The sequence below is a fragment of the Pseudonaja textilis genome, chromosome 1 (genome assembly GCF_049901715.1).
Source record: "Pseudonaja textilis isolate UNSWEBS1 chromosome 1, rPseTex1.2, whole genome shotgun sequence".
NCBI classification, from domain to species: Eukaryota; Metazoa; Chordata; class Lepidosauria; order Squamata; family Elapidae; genus Pseudonaja; species Pseudonaja textilis.
Window position 1 is genome coordinate 77,018,273 of NC_141990.1, and position 24,390 is coordinate 77,042,662.

At 38.4% G+C, this 24,390-nt stretch overlaps 1 protein-coding gene across 3 annotated transcripts in view; it reads left to right on the forward strand.

The window, feature by feature from the left end:
- The window catches only part of AGPAT4 (1-acylglycerol-3-phosphate O-acyltransferase 4), a 44,344-nt gene that overhangs the window by 18,833 nt on the left and 1,121 nt on the right, over positions 1–24,390 (forward strand). For all 3 annotated transcript variants that reach the window (XM_026705089.2, XM_026705090.2, XM_087938746.1), the window contains 6 exons: positions 3,916–4,085; positions 7,634–7,795; positions 12,503–12,656; positions 13,363–13,465; positions 14,061–14,136; positions 14,522–14,720. In XM_026705089.2, coding sequence (XP_026560874.1) covers positions 3,916–4,085; positions 7,634–7,795; positions 12,503–12,656; positions 13,363–13,465; positions 14,061–14,136; positions 14,522–14,720 — 864 coding nt within the window. The remainder of the gene's footprint in view (positions 1–3,915; positions 4,086–7,633; positions 7,796–12,502; positions 12,657–13,362; positions 13,466–14,060; positions 14,137–14,521; positions 14,721–24,390) is intronic.

The following is a 24,390-nucleotide window of genomic DNA, read 5'->3' on the forward strand; positions in this document are numbered from 1 at the left end:
CTGATTAGCGGGGGGTCAAATAAAACAGTCAAACCTACTTGATAAGGAAAGGGAAAGAGCATCTGTGTTGTGGCAAGTTCAGTGAAACAATATCAAAATGTAACACACCACTAAAGAATGTAAACAGTTCAGCACAGAATGGTTAATGAAACAAATGGTAAAATTGTGAAAGAAAAGCCACGTATAAATTTTTTGGCCGACAGAGGCACTGCGGGCCAGTCCTTTTGATATTTCCAGGCCAGCCCCGCGGACCAGATTTAAACACTCCATGGGCCAGGTCTGGCCCGCAGGCCTTGAGTTTGACACCCCTGTGCTAGAGACAGCTCAGGAGGAAAGCAGTAGTAGATATAGCTTTGATATTCCAGCGAACACTGTAGGAATGGGTGGAAACTTGTCTCTTGCCCCTTGCTTTCCATGGTTGAGAAAGAAATTGAGATGGACCCTGATATTTTTTCCTCTATATTTGTCCTTCCAAGACTGAAAGAGAATATTAAGACTCAGGGAGTGCAAGGAGAATTGCTATATATGTTATCCTTCAATTAAAATTGTCAAATGGTGTTTATGATAAAAAAAAGTCAGACCATCACAGTTTGAATTCCTAGATGCAAAAGCAGCACCTGTCATTTTTCCAAGATTCAGGCTCTTACTTTTATATCATGAATGGTATACACGCACACAAAACAGAGGTATTGGGGAACCTCAAGATTTATTTACAGTAATTATATCTTGCCTTTTTTATTTTTATAAATAACTCAAGGAGACAAACATGTCTAATACTCTAGCATCCCTGTGAGGTGGATATGGCTGAGAGAGAGTGACTGGCCCAAAGTCACCAGATGTCTTTCATGCCTAAGACATGATGTCATCATACAAAAATGCTTAAGAAAAGAAAGCTAAAGTGGGAAGGATGGTACAGAATGTTGACTGACTTGGGGAAAACCCTGGAAAAACAGATGGGAAGAATATGAATTGGGATATTGTGGAGGAAGGTATGAATGGTTGTCTGACACCTTGAATAGAAACATTGCATGATTCAATATTTGTTTTGCTAGTTTTGCTTTAGACAGAATGCCAAATAGATTATTAAACTCTCACTGGATGCTTAAAAACAAAACACCAAATTATAAATATTTGTAGCACAAAGTGGTAATTTTACTTAGAAAAATGCTGATGCTCGGGCATATTTTAGACCTTGGCTGGATGAATCTCTTTGCCTGCCTGCCTGCCTGCCTGCCTGCCTGCCTGCCTATAATATAATGAATATAATTTGCAACATTGACAACATACTTAACTCTCCTCTTTCCTCTGTTCTGGGTGGAGTTAGGCACTGGGAAAGATAAAAAGCATACTTAACCTGAGATCTAAAAGCAGTCACAGAAAAATGTCCGGTAGGCCAGTTCAGAATTTAAAAGCTGAGCCAGTTTGAATTCCAAAGTAGAAGAAAATGAAGTGTCAATGCAGCAGAGAGGTCTGAAAGAGTATAAAAGTTAAATGGATATGCAGGTTTAAGAACAATAGCAACTGCTTCAGTTAATGAATTGCTCTTAGAGAACATTCTATTAGAACAGAGTTTTTCAAACTCGACGGTGGTAAAGTTGTGTGGACTTCAACACACACAGTGTAGGAGAAGAGCAGCCAGAGCTGGGGGAAGGTGTTAAGCTTGCCTTTAGTTTAGAATCTTTAAATTCCCACAAGTGCTCTGAGTCTAACCCCTCCTAAATTCCGTTGACCCTACCTGATGCCAATTTAATCTTGAATTTTGGTTGACCAGATTCCTGTGTATAGACTTGAATAAATGTTCTATGCTGCAACCTTACGATTGATCGTGATTCTTTGTGCCTGACACAGAATTCTTCAACCAAAAATGCTAAAATAAACATAATAAACATTTTTTTAAAAAACCCAATGCAAAACAGAACAAATGGGGATTTAGTCATTCTATACAATACAAATCACAGACAAAGAGAGACGTGACACCTCTATCCATCTCAGTCTGAAGCCTCGCAATGCATGATTTCAAAACCATTTTAAATATCCCCTTGAGCACTGGATTTTGTGCTTCAGTTGGCTTGGTGTTTTAAGGTTGTTTCGAACCTGCCTGGTCACTGTTCTTGATTTTCATAGTTGATGGTCTCAAATCTAATTATTTTGATTCTTTTTTAGCTTAATGTGCATTTGGCTGAACAAATCATGAAATCTTATGTTTTAATTTTGCTCCTGCTGTAAGGACTGCTATGTGTTCTGATTGAACTGTTTTGTTTTAGTCTTACCGTGCACCCAGTTCATCATTAATAAAGGAAATGGCATCTTTTGCAGGATACTTTGTTCTGTTTTCAGCTTTTCGTAAATGTGCTATGAGCAAATGAACTGATAACAAGATTTCAGCTCAATAATTCATTCAACATATGGGAGGATTATGCAGATGCCTGAATCTAATTTCTAAAGCAGCTCAATGGTGGATATGTTACATAACAATTGATAAGATTTTACCTTTAAACCATCTTGTCCTTTTTACATTATTGTGCCTCTATTAGCAGGATGCAAATATATACTTGACAGAGATGACATGGGTGCCATTTTTTTCTTTTAAAACATCCATATTAGAAATAGAAAAACTAAATGTCCCCATTTTGTGAACAAAAGGAAGAAGATATAAATAGAACTAGATAGTGTTTTCTTAAATGTAGGAGGGGAATTAAGACTGCAAATACTTTTATCATTTCTTTATTTTATTTTTTTGAGATTTATAGCTGTAACACAACTTTATAATTCAGCATTCTACTAGGTCACTGGCAATGCAACCATTACAAATGTGATTCAGTTGCCAAGCACCTGAATTTTGATTACATAATGATGGGGATGCTGCAACAATTGCAAGTGTGGGAAAACAGTCATAAGTCACTTTTTTCAGTGCCATTGTAGCTTCGCATAGTGACTAAATGAACTAAGTCGAGGACTATCTGTATGATTAATCTGCTGCTACTTACATTACAGCAGGGCTGTCAAACTCACAGCCTGCAGGCCAGATGCATCATGTGCTGGCCACACGCATGTCCAGTTAGCAAAGGGGGAGAAAAGTCATGAGATGTTTACATGACAATGCCATGACCACATGGGTTTGACACCCCTGCATTATGGCATATTTCTATAATCTTGTACCCTCGAGGTATACTGAGACCGCAGCTTTGCATTCTCCACAAATGTGATGTATCTAGCAATAGAACTAATAAAACTGGAGGGCACCAGTTTGAAGAAAACAATGTATAGGAGGAAAGGTGAGTCATAGAAAACAGAAGCAAGAAACCTGTAGTCCTTTAGCTTTTACTGAAATGAAGTTCCCATAATTATTTACCCTAGAACTGCTGGGAATTGTGATTTATCAACATCCGGTGAGCCACAAATCCTCAGGTTCTGCTGTAAAGGAGCATCTAATTAAGATTTCTCACGTGTGTGTGTGTGTGTGTGTGAATGGACTGAAATCCAGATAAATACTAACATAATCCATCTGCTTCGGTACAACTTTTTAAATGTTTATGTGGCAACTTACTATAATCTTTCACAAAATAGGGAGTTATTATTCTGTCCTCTGTTTTTAAAAATGCAAACATATGTTTGAATCTTTCATAATGTGTAAATAAATGTATAGATTCAGAGTAAGTTTTCTATTGCTATCATTTAATATTTTGTAAATTAGAGTAGCCAAGCGAAAATGGAGAGGATACCAAATGAATGTTCATCTGTTCTCGTCTGTTCACCTTAATCTTGAATTTTAATCTTATACTTGAATGAGTAGAGTGATTTGTGGGGTCAATATTGAAATGGCACACTTTTTGCCTCTTTGCAGTAGCAAAGCAACTGTTTATTTAAGCCTATAGGTACTATGTCTATTTAATCATTTGTTATTATTTGTTCCAGAGTTGGTGGTGTTGCTGGAATGGTGGTCAGGCACTACCTGTAGCGTCCACATGGATGAACAATCAAAGCACAACGTTGGGAAAGAGAATGCCATTGTCATCCTTAATCACAACTTTGAAATCGATTTTATCTGTGGTTGGAGCTGTTGTGAAAAATTTGGGGTTCTGGGGGTGAGTTTTTCTTAACATGTTAGCAGATTCCATTTTTTCCTCTCCAATGTGATGCAACACAACTGCTTTCATGGCCAATTTGGTATTTATTTACGTATTTTCTTCAATATTTCCATTTTTTTATTCTGTTAGCTTTAAAACACTGAAGCAATTTGGAGGATAAAGAATCGGAGAAAGGTATTAAAAACATTTATCTCCTTGGTTCTCTGCTGTTGTTCCTTTTTATTATTTTGATGGAGGTTTAGGGAATGCTTATTGAATGTGTATATAACACAAAAGTGTCTATTATCATAGAAAACAGAAATAAAATGAACGACATAATAATTTAGAGAAGTGGGCTGAATTAATAGAAATAAAAATAAGATGAAGTGTAGAATGGGAGATACACACCTTGGCAATCGTATTTCTGAAAAATATGCTTGATTAGCAAGCATTTGCAACTTAAGAATAAGCCAAACTGTGCTGTCAAAAAATATAAACAAAACTTTAGGTTGCATGAACTAAATTATCCAAACTATGAGAAATAATTGTTAAATGACTTTCTTCATTGGTCAAAGCCCATCTGGAGTACTGTTTGCATTTTGGGATCACAGTTTAAATATTCAGACCAAAATGTAACAACTTCAAAGAACAACTAGGATACTTATAAACGAGGACCTGTGGAAAGGAAACCTCCCCTGTGAAGGGGAGTTGGGTATGTTTAGAGAAAACACCTTAAAGAAAAGGTGACTGAATGAAAGGAATGATAGCAATGTTTAAATACTTGGAAGGATATCACATGGTTAAAATATGTTCTTGCTCATTGTAGAACACAGGTAATGGAGTAATGGGTATAAATTCCAGAATCACAGATTCTGATTGAATGTTAGAAAACATTCCTTAAAAGTAAGAAGAGTTCACAAGTGAAACCACCTATCCAGAGAGATAGTCACCTCCTCTTCATTAGACAAGTTCACGCAAAGGACATCTTTAATTTGCTTTAATTTAAATTCACACACTAGGTAAAGGATTGGCCTTGATGGTTTTTGTACTTACTCTCCTTTTTATTCTTGTGTTCTTAATATTTTATTTCAACCTGAATTTATTGCTCAGCTTTAATCCGCATGTGAATCATCCTGAAATACCTGCATTGTGATAATAGTGCAAAATAACACATTTTGTTGTATAACCTTTTAAGCTTGAAAAATAAAAGCAGCTAAGGAAGTGTTGTCCTTAGCATTAGAAAAGTGTTGACCCAACAAAAGAAATGCTTTGAAAAGAAATGCTTTGAAATGCCAGTGTAATAGTATTAAAGGGTACCAGCATTCATAACATCAGAGATAGTGTCAAAACCCGTATGTGTCACTTTCCTGGAAGTTGGGTGGATTTGGGTCTTGCCAAGGCAACCAATTGTGAGAGTAACTAGAATCCGGGTGATGCATCAGCAGAGACATTCGGTGCCCTTGAATGCATATACAGCCAAAGGCTAAAGGAATTAAGTCCTATTACTTCTCCTGTAGTATGCATTGATTTTGAAATAGGCATCCACAACTTGTGTTTCTGATTTTCTTTTCAAGAGGCAGAATTTAGATTCTTTTTTCATCACTGAACTCTTTTAGTATACCAATAGTTAGGTGTAATTTGAAGAATTATTTCCTACTGTGTGTGTGTGTGTGTGTGTGTGTATTTATTTATTTGTTTTTTGGGTTAATAACAAAGTTTAAAATCTCTTCATTTACTGGACTGTTCACTGTCCCTGGATCCAAAAGAACCAATTGCCTGGATACTGATCACCACCCCGCCACTTAAAATGTTTATTTTTCCCTGGCTGCGTTTGTTCTTAGTTTTGATTTTCATTTGACAGATCAGCATAAAGCTTTCTAATAACAAAATAGAAACCAAATACCCAGAATGAAAATAGAACAAAGAGTACCTTGAATCACAGTTTTGAGTGCTATAATAAAGACACTGTTTTTCAACCGAACAGCAGTTGGTACAATGTTGACATGGTATTCTGCTGCTGAATAAAAGATCTTAGATCAGCATGATGCAAGCTGCTGCAAGGATAATGCCTAATTGTCCTGATAAACTTCAGCCTACCTTAAACTTGTTTTTAACATCCATCAGGAAAGTTGATCACCTTTAGTGATGGTGTTGATGCTGAAAAGTTCCCAAATTTTGCACCCGGTTCTCTAATACAATTTTTTTTTCCTAAACATATTCTTGACTGTCCTAAAGCTCAAGTCAAAACCTTTTTTAAAAGTTTCACTCCCTTTATTTGGAGATCATTATGTTCACATTAGGCATTTTTAAATTTATTCATAATGTATATAATATATGTTTTATATTATAGAAAATATATTATATAATATAATCATTTACTTCTCTATGAAAGGACAGTATTTGCCTTATGTAAAAGTAGAATTGAGAGTAAATTTGCTACGAGTAGCAAGAATTAAATGCTGGAATATTGGTTTCATAAAAAATGAATATGTAATGAAGCATGAAATCTCAGAAGGTGATAAAGCAACATTTGTGCTAGAACTTGTATTAAAACAGCAGGGATATTAAATTGGTTGTTTACGTGTTGTTAAATTGTTTGCAACTCATTCTTAAAAGCTGACGGAAAGACAGAAGAAGTAAGCATTACTGAGTGTATGCTAATGTTTCTTATTCTTTCCTCCCTCTGGTTCGATTCTAGCTTTCTTTATGATTCCTCCACCACACCAATACCAGACAACCCAAGGGAAAACTTTTCAGTATGGCTGCCATGTAAAGAAATAACTCAGGAACTGGAATTTTGATTGATCACCCAGTAGATTTTGCTGTCCTGAAAAAGTCATATGCTACTAGGCTACTTTATCCTCAGGGGTGGGATTCAAATTTTTAACAACTGGTTCTGTGGGCATGGCTTAGGTGATGGGCGTGGCTTGGTGATCATGTGACTGGGTGGACATGGCTTGGTGGTCATGTTGGCTGGGCGTGGCCAACTCAATATCACTCACATTGAGGTACGCATCTCCTCGCCTGGCCTCTCATGACTGTGGGGATGCTGCAACAGTGCATAAGTGTGAAAAATGGTCATAAGTCATTTTTTTCAGTACCATTATAACTGAATGGTCACTCCACACAAGCAAAATACCAGCAAAGGAGTGAAAAAAAAAACTCCAGAGACATTCCTGAGACAGGAAGTCTAGTCCTGCCAAGAATGTAATAAGAGTTAATGGAGAGGCAGTTTCTGTAAGCAACACCAGAATGTTTCCTTCCAGCCTTCCTTACAGGATTAGGCCAGTAATTTCTTCTAAGCAAATAGGTGTGAACTGGTAGAATCCCACTCCTGCTTATAAGGTTATAAGCAATATATGTATATATGTATGTATGTATGTATGTGTGTGTGTGTGTGTGTGTATGCTTTTAAGTAGCATACATTCTTACAGTATATGTTATTTTCCAAAGCCATGGGAGCCTGTTGTACTTCATCCAATTGCAACCCTTTTTGCCATATCGTACCAATATCTACCCAAATAATTTGGATTTGTGCCTCCGCCTCTTTTCTGTATGTTTTATAGAGCTCCAAAGTCTTTGCCAAGAAAGAACTTTCCTACATGCCGATCATTGGCTGGATGTGGTACTTCCTAGAGATGGTGTTCTGCAAGCGAAAATGGGGAGAGGATCGGAAGACTGTCATGCGCAGCCTGCTCAATCTCCGAGATTATCCTGAATACTTCTGGGTATGAAACATTACTGTAAAGTAGCACCTTCATCACAATTGCATTTTTAGAAAGTCTGGCCGGCATAAAGGCAAAATACTCTCTGAACCTGAATAACATAGGTTCTATTAATGTTACAAATCAAGAAAGGGAGATGAGATCGTCATTTCAGTTTCATGTTTTTCCATTAAGAGAGAGTGAAGGTGGAGTTATAAGTGGGAGAATCACTGAAAAATGAGAAGGGGGGAAATTGGGCCTGACTACTAGGAACTCAGTGTGATGACCAGGAGTGTAACACAAACATAACAAAATCCAAAAATGTAAATAAATGTCCTTTAATGCCTCCAACTTGGCCCCGCTGTTCAATAATTCTCAGTTGGAGGAAAAACGTACACAAAAATAGTCTTCAAAAGAAAGCAATGCAGTCCAAACTTAATGAACAGATTAAAAACCAAACAAATTACAATGACAAAAATTTCACAATGGACCAGGATAAGTAATTACCAAATTCAAGGAGATAACAAGGCACAGTCTGTTGGAAGATAACTTCAGCCCCCAAAAAAAACCACCACGCTTTGCTTCTGGCAACACTGTGTTGTAATCGTCTCTCTTATATACTAGTCTCCCTAGCTGCAACCAATGAGGGGATCATGGCCGCTTCCTCTCTCATAAGCCAAGTTGTTGCCTTCTCCATTCCTCCCTGCATTTCCTAGGATGCAGAGGGGATGGGCCTGGGTCCTCCTCTGACTGCCCAGCTGGCCTCTGCCCTTCCCCAGCCTCCTCCACAACCTCCGGAGCTACACCACCACTCCCTGTCTGGCTGTTCCTCCTTTCCCTCAGAGCCCAGACTCTACACATAGGCATAAGGGAGGGGAGAGGCAAAAACCTGCATAGGCTGAAAACAAAAACATTCAAAGCAATACATCTAGATTGATTTTGTCGCAGGATTCATGATTTATTTCTATTTTGGGCTCATGATTTATTTCTGTTGACTTTCTGGAAGATTGGTTTGATGTTATTTTAGTACTGCTTTTTCAAACTGAAATTGACCCAGGTAGGTTTTATTGTGCATATATCTCTTCAAAAACCTGGTTAAATTCAGGGCAGCTTGCATATTTTGTAAGAATTTATAGGGTTGCATTTTTATATTGTTTTGTCAGGTGAAAGGAGTTTTTCCTCCCATGGAGTACAGGTAGTCCTCAATTTATAACAGCTCATTTAGTGACTGTTCAATGTTACAACACTGAAAAAAGTGACTTATGACCATTTTTTACTGTTATGACCTTTGCATCATCCCTTTGGTCATTTGATCAAGATTCATATTTATGACAATTCAGTATTCCAGGCTCATGTGATCCCCTTCTGACAAGCAAAATAAACGGGGAAGCCAGATTCACGTAACAAGCATGTTACTAGCTTAAATGCAACAATTCACTTAGCAACTGTGACAAGAAATGCCGTAAAACAGAGCAAAACTCACTTAACAACTGACTCAGTAACAGAAATGTTGTGGTCAATTGTGATCATAAGTGGAGGACTGTAGAGGTTTAGATTGCTGCTTGAAAAGCACTTATAGGCAGTCCTCCACTTATGACCACAATTGAGCCCAACGTTTCTGTTGCTAAATGAGTCAGTCGTTAAGTGAGTTTTGCTTCATTTTACGGCCTTGTTTGCTACAGTTGATAAGTGAAACACTGCAGTTGTTAAGTTAGTAACACAGTTGTTAAGTGAACGTGGCTTCCCCGTTGACTTTGGTTATCAGAAAATCGCAAGAAATGATCGTGTGACCCCAGGATACTGCACCATAAATGGGAGCCGGTTATGAAGTATCTGATCATGTGATCATGGGGTCCTGCAATGGTCATAAGTGTGAAAAACAGCTATAACTCATGGCAACTAAAAAGATGCTCCTTTGGTCTTTTGAGCTCCCAGAAAAAGGGCGTGGGGGAAAACAAGGCATTCTTGAAATGCCTAGATAATCACTTCAGCAACCCAAAGTTGTCGGAGCATAAGAAGGTTATTGGAGAGCATGATGGACGACTCTTGGAGACGGATGTGTCCTATTGGAGAAATCACATCCAGGGTCAAGGGGGAAATGTATGATGTGATTTAGTACCAGCTGCACCCAGACACGCACCAACATGGCAACTTCTAATAAACCAATCTGCTGTTTCTGAGATGCGGCTAGAGACTTTTGCTTGGAATGAGGGGAATGTGTTGGAGCCCTGACAACTCAACCTTTTCAATGTCATTGTCACTTCAAAAGGTCACTAAATGAACTGTTGTAAGCGGAAGGCTTCCTGTACTGCCCACTCTTCAGGTGTTCAGGAATTATGATTTGATTTAAAATGACAATAACAATAAAGATATATGTTTCCCTGTCCAGTTGGCCAAGGCTACCGTACAAATACAAGTGGCTTTAACATACAACAGTTCATTTATTGACAGTTCAAAATTACAATGTCACTGAAAAAAAGGGAGTTATGACCATTTTTCACAGTGATGACCATTGCAGCACCCCCATGGTCACGTGATTTACATTTGGATGCTTGACAACCTGTTCATATTTATGACGGTTGCAGTGTCCTGTGGTCTTGTGATCCCCTTTTGCGACCTTCTGGCAAGCAAAGTCAGTGGGGAAGCCAGATTCACTTAACAACAGTCTTACCAATTTAACTACTGCAGAGGTTCATTTAACAAAATGTAGCAAGAAAAGCATAAATGGGACAAACTCACCGAACACATTTCTCACTTAGCAACATAAATTGTAGGCTCAATTGTGGTGATACGTTAAGGGCTACCTATATAAGAACAAGTGAGTCTAAATGCGTATGTATGTATGTATGTATGTATGTAAACAGATCCAGCTTTGCAAAGACGGACTACTGCTCTAATCTAGAATGCAATATGGACTGCATTCAGTCTGCTATTAAACCTGAATTTGCTGTTAAACCTGCATTTGTCTTTTACACATTAGATACTGCATTGAGGATCTGGGTGCGTCTGCCTAGGAACTTGTGTGCTTTAGAGAATAGTTTCATTTTCTAAGATTGTATGTGTGTATACACACACACACACACACACACACACACACACACACACACAAAATACCACTCACGCATCACGAAATCTCCAAAACCATAAAGCTTACAAACTTGAAATTTGGCATGTATGTTCCTCTTGGCTTCTAGGTGCTCACTAAGAAAGGGTTTTTCGAAATGACTATCAGAGCATTAGTATTTCTTATATTATTATTAACATGCTCTGATGCTAAGGAGTTCTACTCCCCCTCCCCACCTGAAAAGAAATCTGTTCCAAATGCAAAACACAAGCAGAGGAGAGGAGTTGCGGTTTCGGTTAAGTTTCACAGCACCAAGTAGCTTTAGTACAGAACAGTTGAGCTAAGCCACGCCCAGGCTCCTTGCTGTCTCCTTGCTCACACAGCAAATACTGTTTCAGTTTCCAAACAGCCCTCAACTCTCTCACACACTGACAGGATGCTAGCCAGATGAATACCGATGGATGCTGGTAGGTAGAGGCAGGATGTCCCACCCTTATTTTCCTCCCCCAAAACTAAGCCCGACCATACAAGTATCAAGCTAGTGTGCGTGTGTGTGTATGGTTTGTGTGTGTGTGTATGGTTTGTGTGTGTGTGTATTTGATGAAGGGAAAAGTGACAATTCTCTATCTATATATCTATTTCATTCTCTTTCCTCCCTCCCTTTCCCTTTCCCTCCCCCAGTTGTTGCCATTTTTTGCTTTAAAAAAGAAACCTCTATACCAGACTTGGGCATTATATAGCCCTCAAGCCACATCTGGCCCTTTGAATGTCCCTGTCCAGCCTCCATGAATTACTTTTATTTTGAAGACGACTATTGTTTTATTTTCAATTTATGTATGTGCATCCTTGCACACCTACACAGCTTCACAGCCCTTTTGGTTTAGCCCTCCACAACAGTCCCAGTTTTTTCTTTGGGAAAATCAATTGCCCACCCTTGCTCTGCACATTTAATCCATCTAATTCAGCCCTTGCTGTATTGGCATCCAGTGAAGGTTGAATAGTGCCACCACAATTCAAACATCTTTATTTATTTGTTAATAATTTTATATGCCGCCCATCTCACTGATGATAAGACAAGTTTTACTTCCCCTCCAAATATAACATGTAACTTGATCTTCAGAATGCAACCAATGTTGCTTTCAACCATCTTTCGGGGAACATGTCTGCAATTTCTGATAGGATGCTGCTTTTTGTGATTGCTGCTGAATCAGATAGGAGAGTCTAAATAGGAATTGATAAATGTTTCTGGTGAAATGCTCCTTAAAGCATAACTTTACTCTGTTCCAACTACTCGTGCTCAAAATAGTGCTGATAGCAATACAGTCTTTGTGTTTTTAAAATAGTTCAAACAGGAAATGGTTGTGTCTTTGGACAAGAGAGAAAGCAGCTACTGGTACTCAAAAAAGAACATTGCATGTTAATTGTTCTTGCAAAAAGGCATTATCATGAAGGGCCTTGCAGATTGCTCTTCCTGAATTATGTTTAGGTCTTAAGAAAAAGGTGTGTATTTGAGATTTATCACAGTGTTGTGATTAATGTATAGAAGTGGTCTTTTGTTTTCCCCTGTGACCCATCCATTGGGATGCAGTATTCCATAAAGAAATGTACTTCTTCCTTCCACACCCCCAATACATCTCTTCAGTTTCCTTTCTTCTTCTTCTCTTCAGTTTTTGATTCACTGTGAAGGCACAAGATTTACTGAGCAAAAACATGAAATCAGCATGCAGGTGGCTGAAGCGAAAGGCTTGCCAAAGCTCAAACATCACCTCCTCCCGCGAACCAAAGGATTTGCACTCACCGTCCAATGTTTGAGAAATGTAGGTAAGGAATAACATACCCAACACATCTAATTCACCATTTTAAATGTTTGTAATCAGATAGCAAGCTGACATCAACTTTTGATTGCCATGTTCTGAAAAATAGCCCTGTTGAGGGATGATATCTAAACATTATCTTCCTTTAAGTCTTTCTTTAAGTCTCAATAATCATATTTACTGTATAGATAGTCATACCTTGATTTAATGGAGGTGTGAGATTTAGCCAGATATAGCTCTAATTCCTTAATGCCCTCCATTGCAGCAGGAGAAAACTATGTCAGTGCCTCTTAACAATTACAATTTGCTGCTTTGTTCATTCAATATGTTGTGATTAGCAACTTTGGGACCCACTAGAATTCAAAAGTTCGGTTTGAAAACCCTCTTCAGCTGAATTACTCCCATAAAGTGCACCAGAGATGGTTGGGCTGACATTTGAACCAGTCTATTAAAAAAAAACATGAAGTTGTCTTTTTATGGCTGGATTGGACTTTGAACTTCTGCTCGATTTTCTTGGAACACAACAAAATCTGGCTATGCCTTGACAGACTTTTTGTAACCCTATTTATATTTGGTACTAAACTATAACAATTATTTTTCCTCAACTGCCAAAGCTCCTCGTTTTGATAACCTGAGCTTACATGATGTTTACAGGATCATGTTTTGAAACCTCTGACAGTTGTCACCATGTTTTAATGTACCCTATTCTACAGTTTCAGCTGTATATGATTCTACGCTGAACTTCAGAAATAATGAAAATCCAACACTACTTGGAATTTTACATGGGAAGAAATACCATGCAGATTTATATGTAAGGCAAGTACCTTTTTCTTAACAGCTTTAAAAGGCATAGTGTAATTGCAATCCAAAAGGAACTGTGGTGAAAATGCCTCTAAGGCATTTTGAATATAAAATTCTTTATAATAATAGAGCTTATAATTATATCTTTATATTCTTCTTCTTCTTCTTTTTCTTCAGCGTTTGTCTCGCGCTCGGGCGAGGTCCGCTAATGTCCTTGAGTACTGCTTCCACACCTCTCTGTCTGCCACAATTATATCTTTATATTAGGAGAGCCATTTTGGTATAGTAATGAAGGCTTCTGGCTAGAAACTGGGAGGCTGTCAGTTGTAGTCCTCTTAGCCCTAGGAAAAAAGCAATGGCAAGCCACTTCTGAAAACGCTTGCCAAGAAAACTGCAGGGACTAATCCAAGCTGTCTGAAAGGATTGGACATGATAGGATAGAAGAAGAAGAAAAAAAAAAGCTTTATATTGAAACACTAATAACTTGTAATTTTTTTCCACCCAAATCTTGTTGCTTACGTTCTCCTGTACCTGAAAGTAAGCAGGGTGGTTATATGGTTTGTTTTTAAATCTTCTCTTCATCCTGTGCTCTCTTTTTCAATATTTCTAGGCGGATTCCATTAGAGGAAGTTCCAGAAGGTGACCAGGAGTGTTCTGATTGGCTTTACAAACTCTATCAAGAAAAGGTTGGTTCATTATTTAACCGTTCTTATGATGATTAAGATTTGAGACGGCCCTCTACAACAATCCCAATCTCTCAGGTGGCCCCTTGGAAAAAGTAATTGCCCAACCCTGCTCTCGCTGTTCAGTTGTCATACATTTCCATTCCTGAAATCTGAAAGTGATTGCTTAGTTTTCTTAAAAAGAAGAGCTGATTGAACCTGTAGGTTTTGCAAATGAGAAAATGGCAATTGGCTGGGTGGAGGAATAATGCACTCAATAGCCATCAGGTTTATGTCTTCCGTTCCCTAGAGGAACAGAAACACCAGAAATAGGGAGAGAAATCACACTTTCTGCTTGCAGTGATGAATTTAGCAGATAACCAGCTCGTTCCCATATTGTTCTGACTAGGATATCATCCAAGAAGAATATTACAGGACAGGAAGATATCCAGAGAACTCTACTGTGCTTCCTCGGCGGCCATGGCCTCTCTTGAATTGGCTTTTCTGGGCCTTGTTGCTACTCTACCCTTTATTCAAGCTGCTCATCAACATGATTAGCAGTGGCTCATACCTGACACTTGCCACTGTAGCCTCTGTCTTGATTGCAGGTGAGTTGTTTCCAGCCCCCACGAGAAAGGCCTTCTTTACTAACCCTACCAAAAACTCCGCCCTCAGCATCTAATGTGGATAGATGAATCTGAGTGGGAGGAGTAAATTTGGGCTTTGGTAACCTCAGTTTAACTCTGAAGACAGAGGAGAATTTGGTGATCTAAAATTTCACTCAGCTGTTGTCCTACAAATGACTTGGTTTTTTTAGAAATTTACATAATTGCATTGGAACTGCACTAGGAAATACTGAAGAAAAAAGGCAGAAAAGAACGTTTATAGCTAGCAAATTTTCCAATGTGTGGCTTATTGTTTCTCAGATCCATCTAACATTTCTCTTTCTGACATTTTCTTTCTTTCTTAAAATCACCCTTATGGCACCTCAAGTTATCTGGCTTTCCCTCCCTGGGATGCATTATGCCATTCATAAAGGACAATGGGAGGACCACTGCTTCTGGAGCTGAGGAGCCAGGATGGATGTGGCCTTTGGGGATGTGGAGGGGAATCATCCCCCGCCCCACATCCCCAAATGGGGCACCGTTATGTATGGTGCCAGGCAGGAAACAGGCTGCACTTGGAGTTTGTAGGTCCATTTCCTTATTCCAGTTTCATGTTCCTGTTCCCTGAATGTGTGGATGGCTCTGGGGGCGGGATGAAGAGGTGCTGTTTGGAAAACAACCAAGTGAGAGGGAGGAGTCCCAGTGGCATAATGGTCAGAGAAGGAAACTTTGGAAGAACCTACCCTACTTGCTCAGTTGCTTAGGTGGCAGCGGGAAAGATACACGTTTAGACTTACAAGATGCTGTTAATGTAGCCTTACAATGAAGTAGAATTAGCTCATCTAATTGTGTTTCCGGTATATTTACCAGGGAGGGCTGTCATCAATCTTGCAAGTCTGGAGCTGCAAACTTCCCACTGCCACTTTTAACAGTTTAATCAATTCTCTGCTGAGTCACTCATGCCTTAATCATCTCTTACTGTCCTGTGTTCTATCTGGGGCTGCCCATGAAAACTATCCAGAAGCTTCAGCTGGGAGAAAATGCAATGGTAGAGGCAGTTATATTTACCTCTACAAGACCACATGTTATATCTGTGTTATGTGAGCTGCATTGGTTGTCAGCTTTCTTCTGGATCCAATTTAAAGTTCTGATTTTGAGCTTGAAAGCCATTCATGGTATGGGGTTGGGTTGCTTGAGGGCTCTCCAAAATTACATCTGCCTGTCCCATCATCCGGCAGAAGACGCATGCTGCTAGTCCCTTCTGTAATGAAACTACATGTGGTAAATCCCAGGAGACATTCCTTCTATGCCCTGGCCCCTACACCTTCTGGAACATTCTTTCCTCAAAATTAATTAGCTCCATCCTTTTTGACATTCCTGAAGGCTCTCAACACCTGGTTATATTATAAGGCCTATGGCTCGCAGCCTCGCAGGGAATCTGAGCTATGCTTGGATGACTCCATAGTTAAGATGGGCATTTTTATTCTCTCTTTGCCTAGGGGTATGGTATATTTGGTTTTTTTATGCTATTTATTTCTTAATATAGTTCCCCCAACCACATCTGTGGGTTTTTTTAATGTGTTTTTTAAATACGATTGTTGTGCACTGTCCAGTCTGATGAGATGGGCAGCTATACATATTTGATTGATTGATTAATTATGCTTAAGAACTCATCTTGCTCAACATTCTACTTTTATTTTGTAGCCAAATTGTTATAAATAGAAATGGCATCAGCCATTGTCTAGCAAGAGTATATGTTGTTTTATTATTGTTCTCATGAAATTCTGGATGGAGCATGAATGATCATAGATGGGCAATTGATTCTGATGATGCTCGTTTCCCATCAAGTAGCACCTGTTTCCAAGCAACGTTGAATAAGAAATGGTTGGGCTATATGGGTAGAAAAGCAGCAAGTGTATGAGGGCAAGTTCCCATTTCCAAATTATCTGGAATATGGTCTTGAAATCCTCCACTTTGCATTTTCTCTTTATTGCCTTTCCCTCTAGAAAGAGCAGGGTTTCTCAACCCTGCTATTGCGAGAATTTTGGGAATTGAGATCCACACATCTTTAAAGTTATTAAGACTGGGAAACGTTGCTTATATATAAGCTATCTGTTTCTCACAGCCTCTTCACCTATAGTAGGAGGGCTATCATTATGGAAGGCAAAATCCTTCCATAGTAAGGCGTGCCTTTTATTTCAATACTTCTCACTGAGCTTAATGATCAAATGTGCACTTTAGGAAATTCTACAGAGTATTGAGTTAGGAACAAATGATGGACACCCTGAAACTGCAGCAAAATAGATTGTTTGTTCTTTTATTGTGCGTGGAATTCCTTGTTGATCATTGGAGCTATGCCTGAATTTGGGATAGTGCTACTAATTAAAGCAAACACGTCTATTGAGACTCATGTCAAAGTCTGAAATAAAGAGTTGGCTGCTTTAATTAGTACGGTTCTGTGCTTCTGCCGGGTCCCCAGCAGTTCTTCCAAATAATGCACTTATTAAGGCATTTAAAACTTGAATGCTGTATGTCAGTAGTGGCTGACCTTTTGGGGCTCCTGTGCTGAAAATTGTGTGCGCGCACACTCATATGCCAGCACCCAGAAGGCAATGCATGTGCCCCTCAAGCACTGCGCATCTCTGCACCTGCGTGCACGATCCGCCCACGTGCCATGCATCTGCGCATGCATTATCACCCCACGCTGCACCTCTGTGCATGCATGCAAGACACAGCCCCCTGTGGGCTGCATGTCTCTGCATAATAATTTGGGGTTGTCAGAGAAAAAAAGATATAAGGGTGATTCTCTTTATAGCTTATAATCTCTACTGTGATTTTTGTATATAGTTTCACCCCTGACTCAAAGACAGAAAGGACTGTGTTGAAGTAACCTACATTCTGCACCAATTTTGCACACTGACCAATTTATGTCTATGTATTTAGAATGCAGGAGATAGTGTTAGCTGTCTGTTGTTGTTTTTTTTCCATTGGCTTATTTGATCAAGGTTAAAATATATAATTGTTATCTCTGGTAACCCTAAATGGACTTTTGCTGTCCAGGATTAAACAAGGCGGCTTTAATAAATTGTTTATAGATAAGAGATGGGACATGGGAAGCAGATAGTTTGTTACATTTAAGAGAAGTTGAAACGGTGATAAATTATTAAAATTATTTATACTTGTGATGCCGGGAAGTAAATTCTATACATATTTTCTTTTTCTTTACTATATTCTTATTTTTCTTTTCTGCGCTTTTTATTTTTTTATTTACTTTTTTTAGTTGTATTAGTTTTTATATTTTCAATAATAAAGTTTCTGTCTAATCCCATCAATCTAACATGATTTTTAAGGATAAGTGGAACCAGTATCGGATCTTTCATTTCTGCAAAATACCTATCACTATGTTCATATGTAGAGTGTAGAATAAATATGTTTCCTCCCTACAGGCAGTTCCTGAAAATTGAACCGGGTATTCACCATTTAAGATGTTTGGAATAAGAAATGGCAAAGATTGGTGTGTGATAGATAGTACAGAGGAATACTTGCATCAGGCAGAGCTTATTTACCATATTTTTCACTCCATAAGATGCACCTGACCATAAGACACCCAGGTTTAGGGGAGGAAAACAAGAAAAAAAAATATCAGGAGGAGCCTGAGAGGACCACAGATAGGTGTCCTCTCATGTGCCAGCTCTGCCTATTGACACCTGCACTGCGGAAAAGAGACAGAGAGGCAGGCAATGACTAAGACAGAAGAGGCGGGGTTCAGCACTGTAAAAGGACCCCACCACCATGGCTTGGTTGCTATTCACCAAAGGACTGGCACCAACACAGACATTTCCACCCACTTTGTGGGGGGAGGGAATGTGTCTTATGGAGCAAAAAAAAACGGTATATATAATTATTTGTCTCCCCCCCAAAAATTGTATTGTGGATATGTTAAATTGGATTAGCCAACTCAGTTGCAACAAGCATATGCCACAACTCTTAAGGATTGTCTACTCATCCTACTACATAACTAGGGTCTTGACCCAGATGGAATTTGGAGGATACTTTCATCAAAACAGGTGCACTATTAGTCAGCTTCATTCTGACTAAATGAAATGAATCAGCCTTTGTATATGGAAATAAGAGAAAAGTAGTTTTGCACCATATTTATTCCATGGCACAGAGGTTTTGTGATTATTATTGTATCTCTCCAAAGGTTTACATCCTGTCCTCTTCTTCACCCCCTTCCATTAAGAGATGAAGCAGAAATTCTTACATTTTTGATGCAGTGTTGCATCAGCAGCGAAACTTTGATTGCTTCCTGAACTATCTGTCAGAAAGAGCTTTGCCCCTTTTTAAAGGAAATGATGATGTTGGTTTTGAATATTTAATAGTAAGAGGAACTTAAACTGGTACAAAATGTTTCCAATGTAAACATTTAACATCCAAGAGAATGAGCTGATCGTAAAAAAATAAACAGATAATAATGAGAGATTAGAACTGCATGACCACAATTACTGTATATATAGGTAATGTAATGGGAGAGTATGTACCCACCAATTTTTGTGATGGAAAGGATATTAAGAATATTATTCATTTTGTAATCATCCAGGCTAGATTTTAAGATTGATTTCCTAAAAGAGAAAACCCAACCTTTAAGAGGAAAATCGTTGGTGGGTTACTCTGGTTGCACGCATGGCTGCATGTTTTTGCATGCAGTTTTTTTGAAACCATTATAAAAATGTTGACTTTAAACTTTCAAGCAAGTGGAGATTTTAATCACTGAATCTTTGCACATAGCACAAATTTCATAATAAATATAAAAGCTATTTATGTGACCCAGCCAAGTCTGCTGCAAAATAAACACAGAAATGTCACACCCAGTTAACAAATACCTTAATTTCAATAGACATTATTAGTTTGGAGAGCTGGAAACATCAAATTACTTACTCATATCATACTACGAAGAAATGTGTCTGATTATAGTAAATCTGGTTACCATAATCTAGAATTGTCAAACACATTTATTACAAATTTCTGCTGGCTTTCCTTATTTAATTCAAAGAAGCCTTTGAAAAATGTTTTATCATCTTAAACACTACTCCAGGTTAATTGATTTTGATATTACATTTTTAATGTTCCTAATGTTCCATAATTTTTATGATCTTGAATGCTTAAAATACTAAGCATTCATCATATGATAAAAACAATTAAAAAAGGATAATAGCAAATATTATCACCAGACTCCTTGTCCCCAAAATGGAGACATTATTTGCTAAACTAAGCATAAGACAGCTTTAGCCATGATGGATAGGAGTATTTTAACATAAGCTATTAATATTATATAATAAATAAATACTGAATACATTCCACCGATTATTAATAAACCTGTTAAATGTTATCGCTGTCAATTACTATCCAATAGAATGTCTGGTGAATCTTTTAAGATTGGAAATAATTTGATGATAGAAGTAATTTTAAGAAGTGAACTTTTTCACTTATATATAGCATTATTTCAACTCTGCAACCTAAATTATTTTTTGAAAATATTAAGATGACCACTTAGTTAAAATTGTTAGCAGTGTGAAAGAAGCTATTGAAAGAATGTTTTTAACGGGTGCAAAATACTATACACTCTCTTGAAACAGCAATGTGCGCACACATTATTACATTTTTCTTCCTTCAGTATAAGGAAAGCATCTTTAATGCACATGCATCTCAAAGTAGCATTGAAGTCCAGGTGTTGAATGATAGCATGGTAGATGGGTTAAAGTATAATCTGAGACTTATATTTCATCTGGTTCTTCCGGAAGAATAATTTGAATATCTATTTGAATTCCAGAGATTCAGTTTTAAAAAATCACCTTGCTTTGGATAGCCAGGAGTTGAATAAAGCTGGACTTGGCCTCATTATGGTCTCTAAGTATTGCTTTCTTGTGACAGCGGGATATGCAACTTGCTGCCTTAATGAAGGGCATTTGTCATTTTGATAAGGAGGTATTTGGTTTGAGGACATATAAAGGACATTTGTGGTTACACTGATCTTAAAGTCCTGCATAGATAAATATTATCTTCTGTTTCTGCTTTTAGCTAATTTGCATCAGTCCCCTTAATAGTACCTAGCAGAATAGTGGCCCTTTGAGAGATCTGGTATGGTGCAGTTAAGATGTTGACAAAGATTAGATCTGAGATTTTCCTTAGCCACAGCAGTTCAACAATCTTTCGCTCTTGTACGATCCTACCCCACTCATTGTGTAAAGAATGAGGAGAATGCATGTCCAGTTGAGCTCCTGAAAGAAAGACAGGATATAAATCTTAACACACTTCCATGGCTTCTGTGACCAACAAGTGCTTTGGTTTCTTAGGGCCTTATTTGCTATTGTGTCAGTAGATTTTCAATTTGAGCTCTTCTAGATGATGTGCTAGGTAGATGAGGGAGGTTAGAAAGTTGCTTTTTGTACATTCATAGAAATGATTCCACTCTTCAGCTACAAGGGGTGGGGTGGGGAGTCCTTGCCTACAGTTTGATTTCTTAAAAAAAATGTGACATAAAAAGAGACAAGAAAGGCAAAGGATGAGCTTGGGATGTTCAAAATAATAGTACGTTGTAGAAAGGTTCTTTGGAACACACAGGGGTGCATACGTAGTACTTACCTGCAACTTCTTAAAAAAGAATATGTCTCTGCCTGGGGTCATGCTACAGGGCAACATTGCAATCCTGATAAAGTTGCTACCGTCTCATGCACTGTAAAGCGTCTTCTTCCCTTTAAACCCGGAGTGTTGCACAATTGTGGTAAACATGAGTGTTTCAAAATAATTTACAAGAAACCATGCAGCAGAGGGAGAACTTCATCAACTGGAAGAGTTAAGATAATAATTGATTTTTTTTTTCTTTATTTGTGTCAGAGGCACCTTTATAGACATATAATGTTCAACATTTGAGCATGTAAAATAAGTATAACATAGGTCATAGAAATATAGTGCATATAAAAGTATGTAAAATAAATAGGATTAAAACTAAAGGACATTCATCCAATCAACAGTTGATTGGATGAATGCTGACCACATCAACAGCATTTTCTCTCACCAGCATGAAGTTTTCTTCTGTACATGATGATGGATATCATATGCACCATATGTGAAAGGATTGTTCTTCTGCATGTTCAGACAAAGTATCCTCTACAGCAGGGGTGTCAAAACTCAAGGCCCACAAGGTGCTTAGATCTGGCTCATGAGGCCACTCTGGAAACAGGGAAGGACTGGCTCACAGTGCCTCTCCCAGCGAAAAGGAAGCTTGGGGAAGCCGCATGCAGCCTGCCCGGGTTCGGTTTTTGGCCGCCCGGGCTGTTTGTGGCCTTTCCAAGCTTCATTTTCACTGGCAGAGGGCTGCAGGAAGCAGTCATGGCTAAAAATGGAACCTCGACCAGTGATGCCCATCCCAGCCATGCCCACCCCATGGCCCCCTGTGGTCAACACAACCCCGATGCGGCCCTCAATGAAATACAGAGTTTGACATCCCTGCTCTACAGGGAAGTCCCATATATAATTGATTGATGAAGTCTCTGAATGATGCGGTGCTAGTGGCTGCTATCACAATCTCAAGTATATTTGTTTCCTCTTGATGTTTATTTTCCATAGTTTTCATTTTCCAGGTAACTGCCAGTATATTAGCCTTCTGATAGCTGCTGTTCAAAAATATAGAATTCTGAGCTTGGTTGTTTTCTTGCAGAGATTTCAATTGCCCACCCTAGGTAATATCATCAGTGATGAATGAAATGTCTGCCCAGAAAACAAAACAAAACCCCCAGCTGAGAGAATAGCAAAGACCCCTCCTTTCAACCTGAGCACCAGATATTCTCCTTTATTAATACCTAATTCATCTAGTTCAGTTTCAGCTAAACAGGAAATGGGCTAATTATTAGAAGCATTATGACCACACTGCACAGAAGTTGGTCATATATTTAAGACATTTTGAGATTAGTTCTTTACCTTGCACACCTGTCTCTCACGCACAGTTCTCTAAACTAGTCCCTTCCTTCTTATCTGTTTGCAGCAAGAATTAAAATGGATTCTGGATTAGTAACATAATTGAATAGAAAGTACGAATAGGCCTTGCTTATTAACAGTAGTTGGGACTGGAAACTTGTTACTGAGTGTCCTGGTCTCTAAGCAAAATAATCTTGTGACTCACACTTCCATCATTAAGAAATCACCGCGGACATCAAGCGAGACATCACATTTCAATTAATGGCTTGTGATTTCACTTCTGTGTTTTCCCTTAATTCTGCTTGTTGGAAGCCAGTTGTGAGGCTCACAAATGACCATTAGGTGACAGCAGGATGCTGCGATTGTTGTAAATGGGCAAGGATCCAAATGGCGATCACATGACTGCAGGATGTTGTAGTGACTAAATGGAAGGAGTGGTCACAAAGCAGGTTTTTCCCCAACCATTGTAACTTGAAATGGCTATTAAACAAGGCAGACAGTAAATGACCGGTCCCATACCCTTTCAAAAACGAGCCTGTACCTTATACTAGAGTATGGATTCTTTTCAATAATTTCTGCAACAGTCAGCTCAACACAATGTCTTTTATATAAGTGCATGAGCATGCAGTTTCAATTGAACGGTGGTGCATGCATTCCTGTGCATCTGTTTCCTTTCTCTTTCTCTCTCTCTCTCTCTCTCTCTTACTTTCTCCTCCTTTCTAGGCCTCTGCTAGGAGTCTAATGGTTAAGAATCTTGAAGAAGGCTAGACAGCAGTAAGTGAAATTGTTTGAGCTGACCCAGGACTGAGTATCTCACTCAGGTCCATTAGAACAACAGAGATGGGATGAGATATTGTGAAAACTGAACTTCTAGTGCTATTCTCTCTCTCTTGGTTATTACTGAAGTTCCAGTTAAGAAGAAAACAGTAATTTCCTTATATTACCATAGCTGTATTTTCCACAACAAATTGACTTGAAATAATATAGTTAATGCAAAAAGCATTGTCATTTGTAAACTAGTTTGTGCTTTGAGTTTTTGTTTTTATGATCAATGTAGCTTTAACTGTGCTCATTCAAAACTATTTTGATATAATGGGAATCATATATTTTATATTTGTCAGATTCTTGGATTTCCCTAGCTGGAGCTGGTGAGTGTGTTCACCAAATGATGTCTTTCAAGATTTGTGGACTTCAACTCCCAGAATTCCTCAGCTAGTCATGCTGGCTGGACAATTCTGGGAGTTGAAGTCCACAAGTCTTAAAGTTGCCAAGGTTGGAGACTCCTGATGTATTTGGTGGTTGATTATTCTGCTTTGGAAGTGTGTTTATGATTATTTAATAGCCTGTTGTAAAGCTGTTAAGCTTAGATGAATTAGTCTTTCTAATACCACAATGAATTTTCTGTACATAGTCCATGCTATTCTGTAACAAGTGAATATGACGACAGCATTTGTGCTCTCTGCAAATAATGTTTTATTGTATTTATGAATGGCTGATGAATTTAAACGCTGTCAAAATGCTTGGCAATAATTTATGCTGTAAGAGACATTGCTGCTACTAAGGGAGAAGAGTTTTAGAAGTTAACTTATAATACCCTTGCAACTATAGGATGCAAAATTGACTAGGTTGTGGAAGGATCATGCTTTTAGAAGTCATCATTAAATATCAAAAGGTTACAGGCTAGTGACCGGCCTTTGAT